Below are 14,336 nucleotides of genomic sequence, written 5' to 3'. Positions count from 1 at the left end.
TCCTAAAGCTTTAGTTTTGTGCCCTGTCTCCTGCGGAGCCGCTATCCCCCATGGTCCTGACGGAGTCCCCAGCATCCACTTAGGACGTCAGAGAAATGTGCAATACATCTTTCATTGCAGTAATCATGCATCGGATGGCTTTTGTAGACTGTACATTTGTCTCATCCTCATCTACACTGGAGTCAGACTCTGTGTCGACATCTGTGTCTACCATCTGAGCTAGCGGGCGTTTATGAGCCCCTGACGGCTTCTGAGACGCCTGGACAGGCGCGGGCTGAGACCCCGGCTGTCCCAAGGCTGCTGCGTCATCGAACCTTTTATGTAAGGAGTTGACACTGTCGGTTAAGACCTTCCACATATCCATCCAATCAGGTGTCGGCCCCGTCGGGGGCGACACCACACTTATCTGCTCCTGCTCCGCCTCCACGTAACCCTCCTCATCAAACATGTCGACACAGCCGTACCGACACTGAAGGGTTACCTCTTCTGTCTTTGTACATATTACTTTTTAAATGATCAGTTTCCTTATAATAATTACAGTGTAAAAGTGAATATTTCTATTTCCCTAGTGAAGGGTTAAAACATGCTTTATGAACTCTTATGTGTTTGCAATGGATGCTGCTGCCCTGTGTTAGATGCCTTTGTCTCTCATACAGATACCAGGCTTGTGTGGGTCTGGCATCCAAGGTCAGCTCTCTACTAGATGAAACCTGCTTTTTCTACTTCTGTGTGTTACTAAAAGATCCTTTGTTAAGTTTCGCCTGATGCAACATATATAACATCTGCCTGGCAACTGCTATATCCAATTATGTTATGTCAAGTATTAACCACCCCTACGTACCCCACCCAGGCACCTACCCCTAAGCCAATGAGCCCTTTTACACTTGTCAGTTCCACCCATATGCATTGTCTTATATACTCTTGTTAACTTTATAATAAACAGTGTGAATTTTAACTGCTTGTGTGTGCATGTACCTAGTGGTTAAAAGTTTACACTCCAGACGTCTGTAAGGCCATCACATCGAGGGTTAAAGAAAATAAGGTCAAATCCTTTCAGCTGGGGGTTATGTCCGGGATTCAGTGATCGTCCCCGAATAATAAAGATAGAAGATTTATTGTCTGTCTTTGCTATGCGGGATTGCGGTCATACACTGAAGCTGAATCCGTGTCAGTGTTCCGGGAACACGTGACAAGGTAATATTTAAGTCCGGGACTTAATATTACGAAGTTTTTAAAACAGGTATCAGGGATACCATAGAATCTTTAATGTCTGGGACTTAAAGATACGTCTGAGAAGGGACCAGGGGTCCGAGCGCACTTCTCCAAAGACGTTAGTATCTGGGATACTTAAAATAGACCTGGGAGTCTATACGTAACGTAGAGAATACCCCGATTTGATCGCCTATATATTTCTGTATGTTTGTAGTGAGATAAGTTCTTATATTTGGTCCAGACGGCTGGTAAGTTTTCGTCTGCCAGATATCTTTACTCAAACACTTTTCTTGCTTCCTGTCTAAAACGCTGTATTTTTTCTGACATCTTGTACGAAGGTAAGCGTACCCGTCAAAAGATTTCATGTTCTCATTATACAGATAATATTGTGATATTGTCAATGACTAATTAACTGGTGTTAGCTAATGCATGCATAGAAAGTTTTTGTAAATTGCATTTTTTTTGTTGTGAAATTTCATAGAAAGTCTTTTTGTTGTGAAATTGCATAGAAGGTTTTTTTTGTAAACTGCATTTTTGTTGTGATATTGCATAGACAGTTGTTGTGGGTTGTTGTGGAAATTGCGTAGAAAGCTGGTGTAGATTGCATTTTTACTATGGGAGGGACCTATGTATAAGTAGAGTGTCGTATATTTTAGATAATTTTCTTTTAAAAAGTTGTACTGTTGATTTATATTACTGTCTGACAATGGGCTCTAGTCAGAGTAAAAAAAACTGCATATCCCCCGCCCCTCCCTGGTGAGACATGCAGGATGTATGTTGCCCGTAACTCTACCTCAGAGTATTATTTAGTTAACCCATGGGTGGATAATTTAGCGGGATGGACAGAGAAAGCAGGACGGGACCCATTCCTACGGGAAGGCAGTAATTACCTTTTCTATATGGAGATTTAAGAAAAAATGTCAGTTTCCAATAGCACAGAAGCGAAGCTGCAGAGGAATTGTAAGTCTTTGAAATCCCTCTCGCCCCCCCCCCCCCCCTTTTTTGCATTCCAATGTATCCTGCGCTCAGAGACACAAATCTCTTGGCAGCAGTAACCCTTTCACACTAAATGGGATCGCTTCCAACTTCACTGCTGGAGGGTGCGTCCACTAGCTCTATCCCTAACGCACCAATAACCCAGAGTTTAGATAATAGTAAAACACTGTCCCAAGCCCACCATTACCCTCGATGGCTGTATATCTTATTTACGCAAAACTTGCAAAGGACGCAGCTATACACATATGAAGGAAGTTTTTTTTGCCTGTGTTTTTTTTTGCCTGTCGCTGTAGCTTGTAAAAAGAAACCTGCGCCCACTCATAACTATCAGAGCTCCAGACGCTTTGACAGACAGAACCAACCCCGCAGTCAGGGAACATTCCAAAGACCCCGCGCACTGACGGGGCCCGGAGGAGGGTATCCCAGCCTTTATTCAACTCTCCCGTCATAGTGAGATTCACCTCTGCTGCCACTTATTATAAATGGAAGTAAAATTCCCTTTTTAGTGGACAGCGGTGCAGCAGCCAGTGTTTTGTGTTCTGACTTATGCAATACCCCCTCTCACCAGAAAAGATAGAAGGTCTCCGCCCCATGATACAGCAATTCTTACAACAGGGTATCTCAGACATATTGTATCACCATACTGTACTCCTGTGAACCCTGTTGCCAAAGCTGATGGTAGTATGGGATTTGTACAGGATCTCAGAGCGATCAATCAGTTAATTGTCCCAATTGCACCAATTGTTCCAGATGTAAACTCACTCATTTCTGCAATCCCTGCAGATGCTGCGTTCTTCTCTTACAGATTTTCTGAGTGTTGAAGAATGCCTTTTTTTTTTCAGCATACCTGTAGATTCACAGACACAATTACTTTTTGCCTTTTCTTTTGAGGGTAAACAACTTACCTGGTGCAGATTATTGACGCACCTGTTGTCTCCAGGCCACATTGAGGCCCTGGCAACCTCACCATGGTTCAGTCCTGCTACAGTATGCAGATGATCTGCTGCTCTGTAGTAAAACTGAGGAGGCCTGCCGAGAGGATGGTGTTTCATTACTAAACTGGCTTTGTGAATGTGGACACAAGGTGTCCAAAATAAAAATGCAATGGTGTAAAAAGCATGTTGATTACTTAGGTTTTGTGCTCACTCAGGGAGAGAGAAAAGTCAGTCCACAATGCATACAGTCTGTATTGGGCCTGGTCACCCCAACTACCCAGAAGGAACTACTGTCCTTCCTGGGTATGGTAAATTACTGCAGACAGTGGATATCTGATTGCTCTTATTGTGATAACATTTTGAGACAAGCCACACTGAAGGACAAACCTAAAACTGTACAATGGTCACAAGAAATGTTAACTGCATATGAAAGTTTAAAATGTATGTTGATGAAAAGTCCGGCACTTGGCCTCCCCAGTTATGTACTACCTTTCCATCTATATGCAAGGGACAATTGTAAAACCATGGCGGGGGTGCTCACACAGTTTCATGGAGGGAAGTTGCGCCCCGTGGCATTTTTTTTCCAAAGTCATGCCAGTGTCTGTACAAGGTATGCCTGCCTGCCTCAGGGCTTTGGCAGCCTGTGCAATGGTTGCAGAAATGGCCACTACCCTCACTTTAGGCCACATCACAGTACTCCACACCACACATGATGTCCTGGCAATACTTAAAGGCTTACACACAGCACATGTCAGCACAACGCCTTAGTGGATATGAAGTACTCCTTTTGAGTAACCCTACCCTTACCATCAAGTACACTGCTAGTTCTTCTGGCCCTGCACCCATTCTCAATGCCCTTTTAGGCTTGAAAGGTCCCGAGGATGAACCACCCGACCTACATGACTGTGCTGCTTCCATTGAAGCTGAAACTTCTCCCAGACTTGACATGTCTCCCGTTCCCATACCAGGCGCAGACATTGTTTTTGTTGACGACTCCTGTAGTAGGCCCAATGACAATACATACCAGGCTGGCTATGCCATTGTCACCCTCCCTGATACTGTGTTGGAGACCCTGCCAATGCCTTGTCGGTCCGCGCAAGCTGCAGAGCTCATTGCGCTCACTGGAGCATGTCCCTCCCTTGACAACGTCCATCTGCTCACTCAACTTCAAGCTGCTGCGACTAATACTGATCTCTCCGACTGGACTTACCCAATTCTGCAGAAAAAATCCTAAATCAGGATTAATCTGCAAAGAGGGGAAACCCTGTATACCCCAGTCCAGTGCCCCTTTGCTCGTTGCCCAGTGCCGTGGTGTTGGTCACCGTGGTGAAGCCACAACACTCCTCCTACTAACCAGTGATTTTTATGTTACTAATGCCAAATCACTTGTGGACCAGTATGTTAGCAGATGCATCACTTGCCTCAGGAACAACCCTAATAAAGCTAAACACCAGCATCTTGAATACCCCACAGAAAACTCTAGGTTACTCCCCATTTAAAATACTAATGGGCAGGCCTTTTCCCACACCTTGGGCTAAGAAACCATTAGTAATACAGGAGGGAGATCTAGAACTTATCAGAGAAGAGTATGTCAGGTCCCTGATAACAAAACTGAATGAAATTGAACATGAGGTTGTTTGTAAAAACCCTTTTGAATCCACAGGAACCTACACACTCCTTTAAAGTCGGAGACAGAGTCGTGGTGAAGGTGCTCCCCAGGAACAAGAGCCCAGGAGACTTCACCTATGGTCCAGAGACAGAGGTCGTAGCAGTTACCCGAACAGCAGTCCTGACAGAGGAAAGTCCTACCTGGATCCATGCATCCCGAGTAAAAAAAAAGGTTCCTAGACCAGACCTAGAGAGGGAAGCAAGTGATTCCAGTGAGGTACGAACCGGGGCAGACAGCCCTGACCTCCCACCTAGCGAAGAAAGAAGAACAGAAGAAGATGAGGAACCTGTCCCCTATCTTTATCCTGGGGACTACCTTGATAGCCCTACTGGCCCTCACTCACCACACAATATGTGAGGTTGATATTACACAGACTAATGGGATCCCCACCTTGTGGTACAATTCCTCCAATACACACGTAGCCACATATATCCTTGACTATTTTATGTTCCCCAAAATTGCTGATGACAAATATTATATACAACAAAGGAGGAAATCAGGAATGTCTGAGACAGTATATATTTGTGTTACTGACGAATGGTACTATGACAATAGATATTATGGATCTAATTGTAATTCCTGGGAAGCTGTGGGGTGGAATACAGGAGTAGATTGGAAATATGGCCCATCGTTTGCAAAGAATAGATGGAGCAAATATGGAGTACCCCTACTTTCTAGACTATCCATTCATAAGATGGATGAAGGCCCAAATTCATACAGGTTTAGACTAAACATAGTGAATCCTAGCAGAAGCGACAATGAGACTTATGTACTTGGTATATGGTGGCAAGCAGGGTATTATAGTGCAAGGCAAATGTTTTATTTATGGGATATGTATAAAAACCCAAAATACCAGCCTAAAATTGCTCCCCAAAACAAACCTTTAAAGCCCCATATTGCCACTTTTAAAGATATGGTGGCTATTACTAACCCTACCTTTGAAGACACCCTAGCTATTGAAACTGGTTTCTCTGACATTAATTTTTGGTTGGAATGGATGAAGTATAGTGCTAACAAACACAATAAAAGCAACTGTTATGTCTGTGGCAAATCTAGGCCCCACCTAGGTACAGTGCCCCTTAATATACCCCTAGAACAAGAAAATTGTTTTTTTCAGCCTTTTTAATGACACCAAAACAAATGACAGTCAGTGCGAAATGTGGAAAAGGGAATATCCCATATTGTCAAAAAATCCCAACCCAGGAAGCACCATAACCATATATCCTGGAAACTATACCTGTTATACATCTAACATCACCCCAGGGAGAAATTTAAAAACCTTCCCACCAGGGTATTGTGCAAATAAAAGAACAACTGTTTTAGTCAACCAAACTAGATCATTAGGCGACATTTATTACATATGTGGGAAACTGTAAATAAAAACGTAGCCTGGATTAATTATATATATTATAATCAACAAAGATTTGTTAATGATACCAAAGATGCTCTTAAAGGTATAGCTGAACAGCTAGAAGCCACTTCCCAAATGACATCCCAAAATAGAATGGCCCTTGACATGATCCTAGCAGAAAAAGGCGGTACATGTGTTTACATTAGTAAGGTGGAAGGCTGTTGTACATATATTCCTGACAACACTGGTCCCAATGGTAAGGTTACTTTAGCCATAAACAAGTTAGAAACCTTATCCATAGAACTTAAGAAAAATTCAGGTATTGATAACCCATGGAGCCAATATTTTGGGTGGTTTGAAAATTGGAAACAGGCTCTTGTGCAAATAAGCATATTTAAACTCATAACTTTAATTCTTTTAGGCATTATAGTTTATTGTGTAATTCCCTGTGGAAAGAAACTTACCTCCAAAGGCATTGATAAGGCCCTGATGTATTATGACATAACCACCAGTCCTGTCACCTCCTCTGATAGTAAGGGACCCGACGATTATGTCCAATATCTCAAGAACTGGAGGAACAAGAAAGGAGCCTCACTCAAGAATCATGTCATATAATAATCATGATTCTAAGAGGGGATTGAAGGGTTACCTCTTCTGTCTTTGTACATATTACTTTTTAAATGATCAGTTTCCTTATAATAATTACAGTGTAAAAGTGAATATTTCTATTTCCCTAGTGAAGGGTTAAAACATGCTTTATGAACTCTTATGTGTTTGCAATGGATGCTGCTGCCCTGTGTTAGATGCCTTTGTCTCTCATACAGATACCAGGCTTGTGTGGGTCTGGCATCCAAGGTCAGCTCTCTACTAGATGAAACCTGCTTTTTCTACTTCTGTGTGTTACTAAAAGATCCTTTGTTAAGTTTCGCCTGATGCAACATATATAACATCTGCCTGGCAACTGCTATATCCAATTATGTTATGTCAAGTATTAACCACCCCTACGTACCCCACCCAGGCACCTACCCCTAAGCCAATGAGCCCTTTTACACTTGTCAGTTCCACCCATATGCATTGTCTTATATACTCTTGTTAACTTTATAATAAACAGTGTGAATTTTAACTGCTTGTGTGTGCATGTACCTAGTGGTTAAAAGTTTACACTCCAGACGTCTGTAAGGCCATCACATCGAGGGTTAAAGAAAATAAGGTCAAATCCTTTCAGACACACACACAGGGAATGCTCAGACTGAGGACAGGACCCCACAAAGTCCTTTGGGGAGACAGAGAGAGAGTATGCCAGCACACACCACAGCGCTATATAACACAGGGATTTACACTATAAAAAGTGATTTACCCAATAGCTGCTTAAATATCTTATTTGCGCCTAAATTTATGTGCCCCCCCTCTCTTTTTTACCCTTCTTGTATCAGGATACTGCAGGGGAGAGCCTGGGGAGCTGCTTCCAGCGGAGCTGTGAAGGGAAAATGGCGCTGGTGTGCTGAGGAAGAAGGCCCCGCCTCCTCAGCGGCGGGCTTCTGTCCCGCATTTTATGTAACTTAATGGCGGGGTTTTTTACACATATACAGTTTTCAGACAGTTTTCAGACTGTATTATGTGTATTTTAAGTGCCAAAAGGTATTATAATTGCTGCCCAGGGCGCCCCCCCCAGCGCCCTGCACCCTACAGTGACCGAAGTGTGTGGTGTGCTGTGGGAGCAATGGCGCACAGCTGCGGTGCTGTGCGCTACCTTAATGAAGACAGGAGTCTTCTGCCGCCGATTTCATCGCTTCTCTTCTGTCTTCTGGCTCTGCAAGGGGGACGGCGGCGCGGCTCCGGGAACGGACGATCGAGGTCAGGCCCTGTGTTCGAACCCTCTGGAGCTAATGGTGTCCAGTAGCCTAAGAAGCACAAGCTAGCTGCAAGCAGGTAGGTTTGCTTCTCTCCCCTCAGTCCCACGTAGCAGTGAGTCTGTTGCCAGCAGATCTCACTGAAAATAAAAAACCTAACAAATACTTTCTTTTCTAGCAAGCTCAGGAGAGCCCACTAGGAGCACCCAGCTCTGGCCGGGCACAGATTCTAACTGAGGTCTGGAGGAGGGGCATAGAGGGAGGAGCCAGTGCACACCAGATAGTACCTAATCTTTCTTTTAGAGTGCCCAGTCTCCTGCGGAGCCCGTCTATTCCCCATGGTCCTTACGGAGTTCCCAGCATCCACTAGGACAGTGTTTTTCAACCACTGTGCCGTGGCACACTAGTGTGCCCTGAGCAGTCTCCAGGTGTGCCGCCATAGAAGCAGAGCCAGGCCCGTCAGTGTTTTGCCGCTACTGAGGCCCTGCAACCATCAATACTGGTGGATTTAGTGGTTGCAGAGCCAGTTCTAATTTTGGGCCTGGGCAGTGTTGGGCTCTTCTGGCTTTCTCAGTTGTGTGTTAGGCGTTACCTATGGGGAAGCTGCAACATGACAATCCTAAGACACGCAACTGCACCATGAATCACCGTTATATCTGAGTGTGCCTTGGCAATATTTAAATCTTGTTCAGTGTGCCGCGAGTTGTAAAAGGTTGAAAATCTCTGCACTAGGACGTCAGAGAAATTTTTTTTTTTGGGGGGGTCGTTTTCTCCGTACAGTGACCGGGAACCCCAATTAGTGCACCGTGTTCGCTCACCATGCTTCGTGCAAGGTGCCTCGCTCTGCTGTGCTCGGCACAGGTTACTATTCCCAATCGTAGTCCACGTGGATCGTTAAGTAAGAAAAAGTTCAAAAAAAGCAAAACAATTTGAAAAACTCATGTAGACTTTTTGACCTGTCGACCTAGCACATGTCGACCTAGACAGTGTCGATCTTCAGACCAGGTCCCCAAAGGCTCTGCCACTTCATGGAGTGGAACTATAAGTCTCAGCATGTCCTACATCTCATCTAATCGCTGCCAAAGGCTCTGCCACTCCATGGAGTGGAACTATAAGTCTCAGCATGCCCCACACCTCATCTAATAGCTGCCATAGGCTATGCCACTCCATGGAGTGGAACTATAAGTCTCAGCATGCCCTACACCTCATGTAATCGCTGCCAAAGGCTCTGCCACTCCATGGAGTGGAACTATAAGTCTCAGCATGCCCTACACCTCATCTAATCGCTGCCAAAGCCTCTGCCTCTCCATGGTGCAGAACTATAAGTCTCAGCACGCCTTGCACTTGTGTCTGGTTGACCATGCATGTCTGTTGCTCAGTGCACAGTGTTGAGAGCAGAGCCGCCGGTCTGCGCGCTGACGTCACCCCCCAGAACTACAGGCGCGAACTACACGCCCCGGCATGCACCGCGAGCACCCGCCCACCCGCCGTTCCCCTGGTAACGGTGACGCCATTGCTCAGCGACGAGAGAGAGAACCCCGTCTTCCTCGGCTACTGCTCACGGTGAGAGGCCGCGTCCCCCCCGCAGTGGTCTCGGCGCGATATTCCTGCGCTGCGTCTGTCACGACATAGTGGGCAGGCTGGCTGTATATTTGCTGTCCCTGTCACGATATGGTGGTAGGAGGCAGTGCTGGCCTTTGGGGGGTGCGGGCTGCCACCAGTACCCGCCGTGGTGCTGTGTGTATCGCGATATATCATGGAGCAGCAGATATGAATGTGTCCCTGTAATCACTGTGCCATTGGGCGTGTGGATATATTGTATATAGGGTGATAATACAATGTACAGGGGTAATGTGCTGCATTGGGGCTGCCTGAGGTTCTCTGGGTGCTGATGAACTACAAGTCCCAGCATACCCTGTAAGCAACGGGTCATTGTCCACATGTATATAGTCATAATACAATGTATTGGGTCTGCCTGCTGCGGCTGAGGAGCTAAAAGTCCCAGCATACCCTGTAATCACGTGGTCCATTCCCGGCTTTCTGTGACGCAGGATGGGGATAACGCTCCTCTCATTCTTCCCAGGACCGTACAGAAGGCGGAGATGGCGCTGGTCTCGGCGGACACCCGGGTGTCAGAGTTACTGAATGAGCTGCACCAACTCATCAAACAGACGCAGGTACACCTCTCCTCCTATCTTATAGTCCTACGTTCCGCTGCGCTGCCCGGGGAGAGGCGTTACAGCAGTGACAGACGCAGGTACACCTCTCCTATCTTATAGTCCTACGTTCCGCTGCGCTGCCCGGGGAGAGGCGTTATAGCAGTGACAGACACAGGTACACCTCTCCTCCTATCTTATAGTCCTACGTTCCGCTGCGCTGCCCGGGGAGAGGTGTTACAGCAGTGACAGACGCAGGTACACCTCTCCTCCTATCTTATAGTCCTACGTTCCGCTGCGCTGCCCGGGGAGAGGAGTTAGAGCAGTGACAGACGCAGGTACACCTCTCCTCCTATCTTATAGTCCTACGTTCCGCTGCGCTGCCCGGGGAGAGGTGTTACAGCAGTGACAGACGCAGGTACACCTCTCCTCCTATCTTATAGTCCTACGTTCCGCTGCGCTGCCCGGGGAGAGACGTTAGAGCAGTGACAGACGCAGGTACACCTCTCCTTCTATCTTATAGTCCTACGTTCCGCTGCGCTGCCCGGGGAGAGGCGTTACAGCAGTGACAGACGCAGGTACACCTCTCCTCCTATCTTATAGTCCTACGTTCCGCTGCGCTGCCCGGGGAGAGGCGTTACAGCAGTGACAGACGCAGGTACACCTCTCCTCCTATCTTATAGTCCTACGTTCCGCTGCGCTGCCCGGGGAGAGGCGTTACAGCAGTGACAGACGCAGGTACACCTCTCCTCCTATCTTATAGTCCTACGTTCCGCTGCGCTGCCCGGGGAGAGGCGTTACAGCAGTGACAGACGCAGGTACACCTCTCCTCCTGTCTTATAGTCCTACGTTCCGCTGCGCTGCCCGGGGAGAGGCGTTATAGCAGTGACAGACGCAGGTACACCTCTCCTCCTATCTTATAGTCCTACGTTCCGCTGCGCTGCCGGGGAGAGACGTTACAGCAGTGACAGACGCAGGTACACCTCTCCTCCTATCTTATAGTCCTACGTTCCGCTGCGCTGCCCGGGGAGAGGTGTTACAGCAGTGACAGACGCAGGTACACCTCTCCTCCTATCTTATAGTCCTACGTTCCGCTGCGCTGCCCGGGGAGAGGCGTTAGAGCAGTGACAGACGCAGGTACACCTCTCCTCCTATCTTATAGTCCTACGTTCCGCTGCGCTGCCCGGGGAGAGGCGTTACAGCAGTGACAGACGCAGGTACACCTCTCCTCCTATCTTATAGTCCTACGTTCCGCTGCGCTGCCCGGGGAGAGACGTTAGAGCAGTGACAGACGCAGGTACACCTCTCCTCCTATCTTATAGTCCTACGTTCCGCTGCGCTGCCCGGGGAGAGGCGTTACAGCAGTGACAGACGCAGGTACACCTCTCCTCCTATCTTATAGTCCTACGTTCCGCTGCGCTGCCCGGGGAGAGGCGTTACAGCAGTGACAGACGCAGGTACACCTCTCCTCCTATCTTATAGTCCTACGTTCCGCTGCGCTGCCCGGGGAGAGGAGTTAGAGCAGTGACAGATGCAGGTACACCTCTCCTCCTATCTTATAGTCCTACGTTCCGCTGCGCTGCCCGGGGAGAGGCGTTACAGCAGTGACAGACGCAGGTACACCTCTCCTCCTATCTTATAGTCCTACGTTCCGCTGCGCTGCCCGGGGAGAGGAGTTAGAGCAGTGACAGACGCAGGTACACCTCTCCTCCTATCTTATAGTCCTACGTTCCGCTGCGCTGCCCGGGGAGAGGCGTTACAGCAGTGACAGACGCAGGTACACCTCTCCTCCTATCTTATAGTCCTACGTTCCGCTGCGCTGCCCGGGGAGAGGCGTTACAGCAGTGACAGACGCAGGTACACCTCTCCTCCTATCTTATAGTCCTACGTTCCGCTGCGCTGCCCGGGGAGAGACGTTAGAGCAGTGACAGACGCAGGTACACCTCTCCTCCTATCTTATAGTCCTACGTTCCGCTGCGCTGCCCGGGGAGAGGCGTTACAGCAGTGACAGACGCAGGTACACCTCTCCTCCTATCTTATAGTCCTACGTTCCGCTGCGCTGCCCGGGGAGAGACGTTACAGCAGTGACAGACGCAGGTACACCTCTCCTCCTATCTTATAGTCCTACGTTCCGCTGCGCTGCCCGGGGAGAGGCGTTACAGCAGTGACAGACGCAGGTACACCTCTCCTCCTATCTTATAGTCCTACGTTCCGCTGCGCTGCCCGGGGAGAGGTGTTACAGCAGTGACAGACACAGGTACACCTCTCCTTCTATCTTATAGTCCTACGTTCCGCTGCGCTGCCCGGGGAGAGGTGTTACAGCAGTGACAGATGCAGGTACACCTCTCCTCCTATCTTATAGTCCTACGTTCCGCTGCGCTGCCCGGGGAGAGGCGTTACAGCAGTGACAGACACAGGTACACCTCTCCTTCTATCTTATAGTCCTACGTTCCGCTGCGCTGCCCGGGGAGAGGTGTTACAGCAGTGACAGACGCAGGTACACCTCTCCTCCTATCTTATAGTCCTACGTTCCGCTGCGCTGCCCGGGGAGAGACGTTACAGCAGTGACAGACACAGGTACACCTCTCCTTCTATCTTATAGTCCTACGTTCCGCTGCGCTGCCCGGGGAGAGGTGTTACAGCAGTGACAGACGCAGGTACACCTCTCCTCCTATCTTATAGTCCTACGTTCCGCTGCGCTGCCCGGGGAGAGGCGTTACAGCAGTGACAGACGCAGGTACACCTCTCCTCCTATCTTATAGTCCTACGTTCCGCTGCGCTGCCCGGGGGAGAGACGTTAGAGCAGTGACAGACGCAGGTACACCTCTCCTTCTATCTTATAGTCCTACGTTCCGCTGCGCTGCCCGGGGAGAGGCGTTACAGCAGTGACAGACGCAGGTACACCTCTCCTCCTATCTTATAGTCCTACGTTCCGCTGCGCTGCCCGGGGAGAGACGTTAGAGCAGTGACAGACGCAGGTACACCTCTCCTCCTATCTTATAGTCCTACGTTCCGCTGCGCTGCCCGGGGAGAGGTGTTACAGCAGTGACAGACGCAGGTACACCTCTCCTCCTATCTTATAGTCCTACGTTCCGCTGCGCTGCCCGGGGAGAGGCGTTACAGCAGTGACAGACGCAGGTACACCTCTCCTCCTATCTTATAGTCCTACGTTCCGCTGCGCTGCCCGGGGAGAGGTGTTACAGCAGTGACAGACGCAGGTACACCTCTCCTCCTGTCTTATAGTCCTACGTTCCGCTGCGCTGCCCGGGGAGAGGCGTTAGAGCAGTGACAGACGCAGGTACACCTCTCCTCCTATCTTATAGTCCTACGTTCCGCTGCGCTGCCCGGGGAGAGGCGTTACAGCAGTGACAGACGCAGGTACACCTCTCCTCCTATCTTATAGTCCTACGTTCCGCTGCGCTGCCCGGGGAGAGACGTTACAGCAGTGACAGACGCAGGTACACCTCTCCTCCTATCTTATAGTCCTACGTTCCGCTGCGCTGCCCGGGGAGAGACGTTAGAGCAGTGACAGACGCAGGTACACCTCTCCTCCTATCTTATAGTCCTACGTTCCGCTGCGCTGCCCGGGGAGAGACGTTACAGCAGTGACAGACACAGGTACACCTCTCCTTCTATCTTATAGTCCTACGTTCCGCTGCGCTGCCCGGGGAGAGGTGTTACAGCAGTGACAGATGCAGGTACACCTCTCCTCCTATCTTATAGTCCTATGTTCCGCTGCGCTGCCCGGGGAGAGGCGTTACAGCAGTGACAGATGCAGGTACACCTCTCCTCCTATCTTATAGTCCTACGTTCCGCTGCGCTGCCCGGGGAGAGACGTTACAGCAGTGACAGACGCAGGTACACCTCTCCTCCTATCTTATAGTCCTACGTTCCGCTGCGCTGCCCGGGGAGAGGCGTTATAGCAGTGACAGACGCAGGTACACCTCTCCTCCTATCTTATAGTCCTACGTTCCGCTGCGCTGCCCGGGGAGAGGCGTTACAGCAGTGACAGATGCAGGTACACCTCTCCTCCTATCTTATAGTCCTACGTTCCGCTGCGCTGCCCGGGGAGAGGCGTTACAGCAGTGACAGACGCAGGTACACCTCTCCTCCTATCTTATAGTCCTACGTTCCGCTGCGCTGCCCGGGGAGAGACGTTACAGCAGT

At 49.0% G+C, this 14,336-nt stretch overlaps 1 protein-coding gene across 5 annotated transcripts in view; it reads left to right on the top strand.

Annotated features, from left to right (window-relative positions):
- The first annotated feature begins 475 nt into the window (after positions 1-475).
- SGF29 (SAGA complex associated factor 29) overlaps positions 476-14,336 on the top strand; it is an 88,055-nt gene continuing 74,194 nt past the window's right edge. Inside the window, exons 1-3 of one of the 5 annotated variants that reach the window (XM_063935309.1) lie at positions 476-1,194; positions 4,807-8,092; positions 10,097-10,190. In XM_063935309.1, the coding sequence (XP_063791379.1) occupies positions 10,116-10,190 (75 nt within the window). In that variant the 5' untranslated portion in view covers positions 476-1,194; positions 4,807-8,092; positions 10,097-10,115. The other 4 variants (XM_063935308.1, XM_063935306.1, XM_063935310.1 and 1 more) reach the window with 4 other exon arrangements.

This window comes from Pseudophryne corroboree, chromosome 7 (assembly GCF_028390025.1).
Source record: "Pseudophryne corroboree isolate aPseCor3 chromosome 7, aPseCor3.hap2, whole genome shotgun sequence".
Taxonomy (NCBI): Eukaryota; Metazoa; Chordata; class Amphibia; order Anura; family Myobatrachidae; genus Pseudophryne; species Pseudophryne corroboree.
Note: the sequence above shows the minus strand (reverse complement) of the source record. Positions and strands in the feature narration are given on the sequence as shown.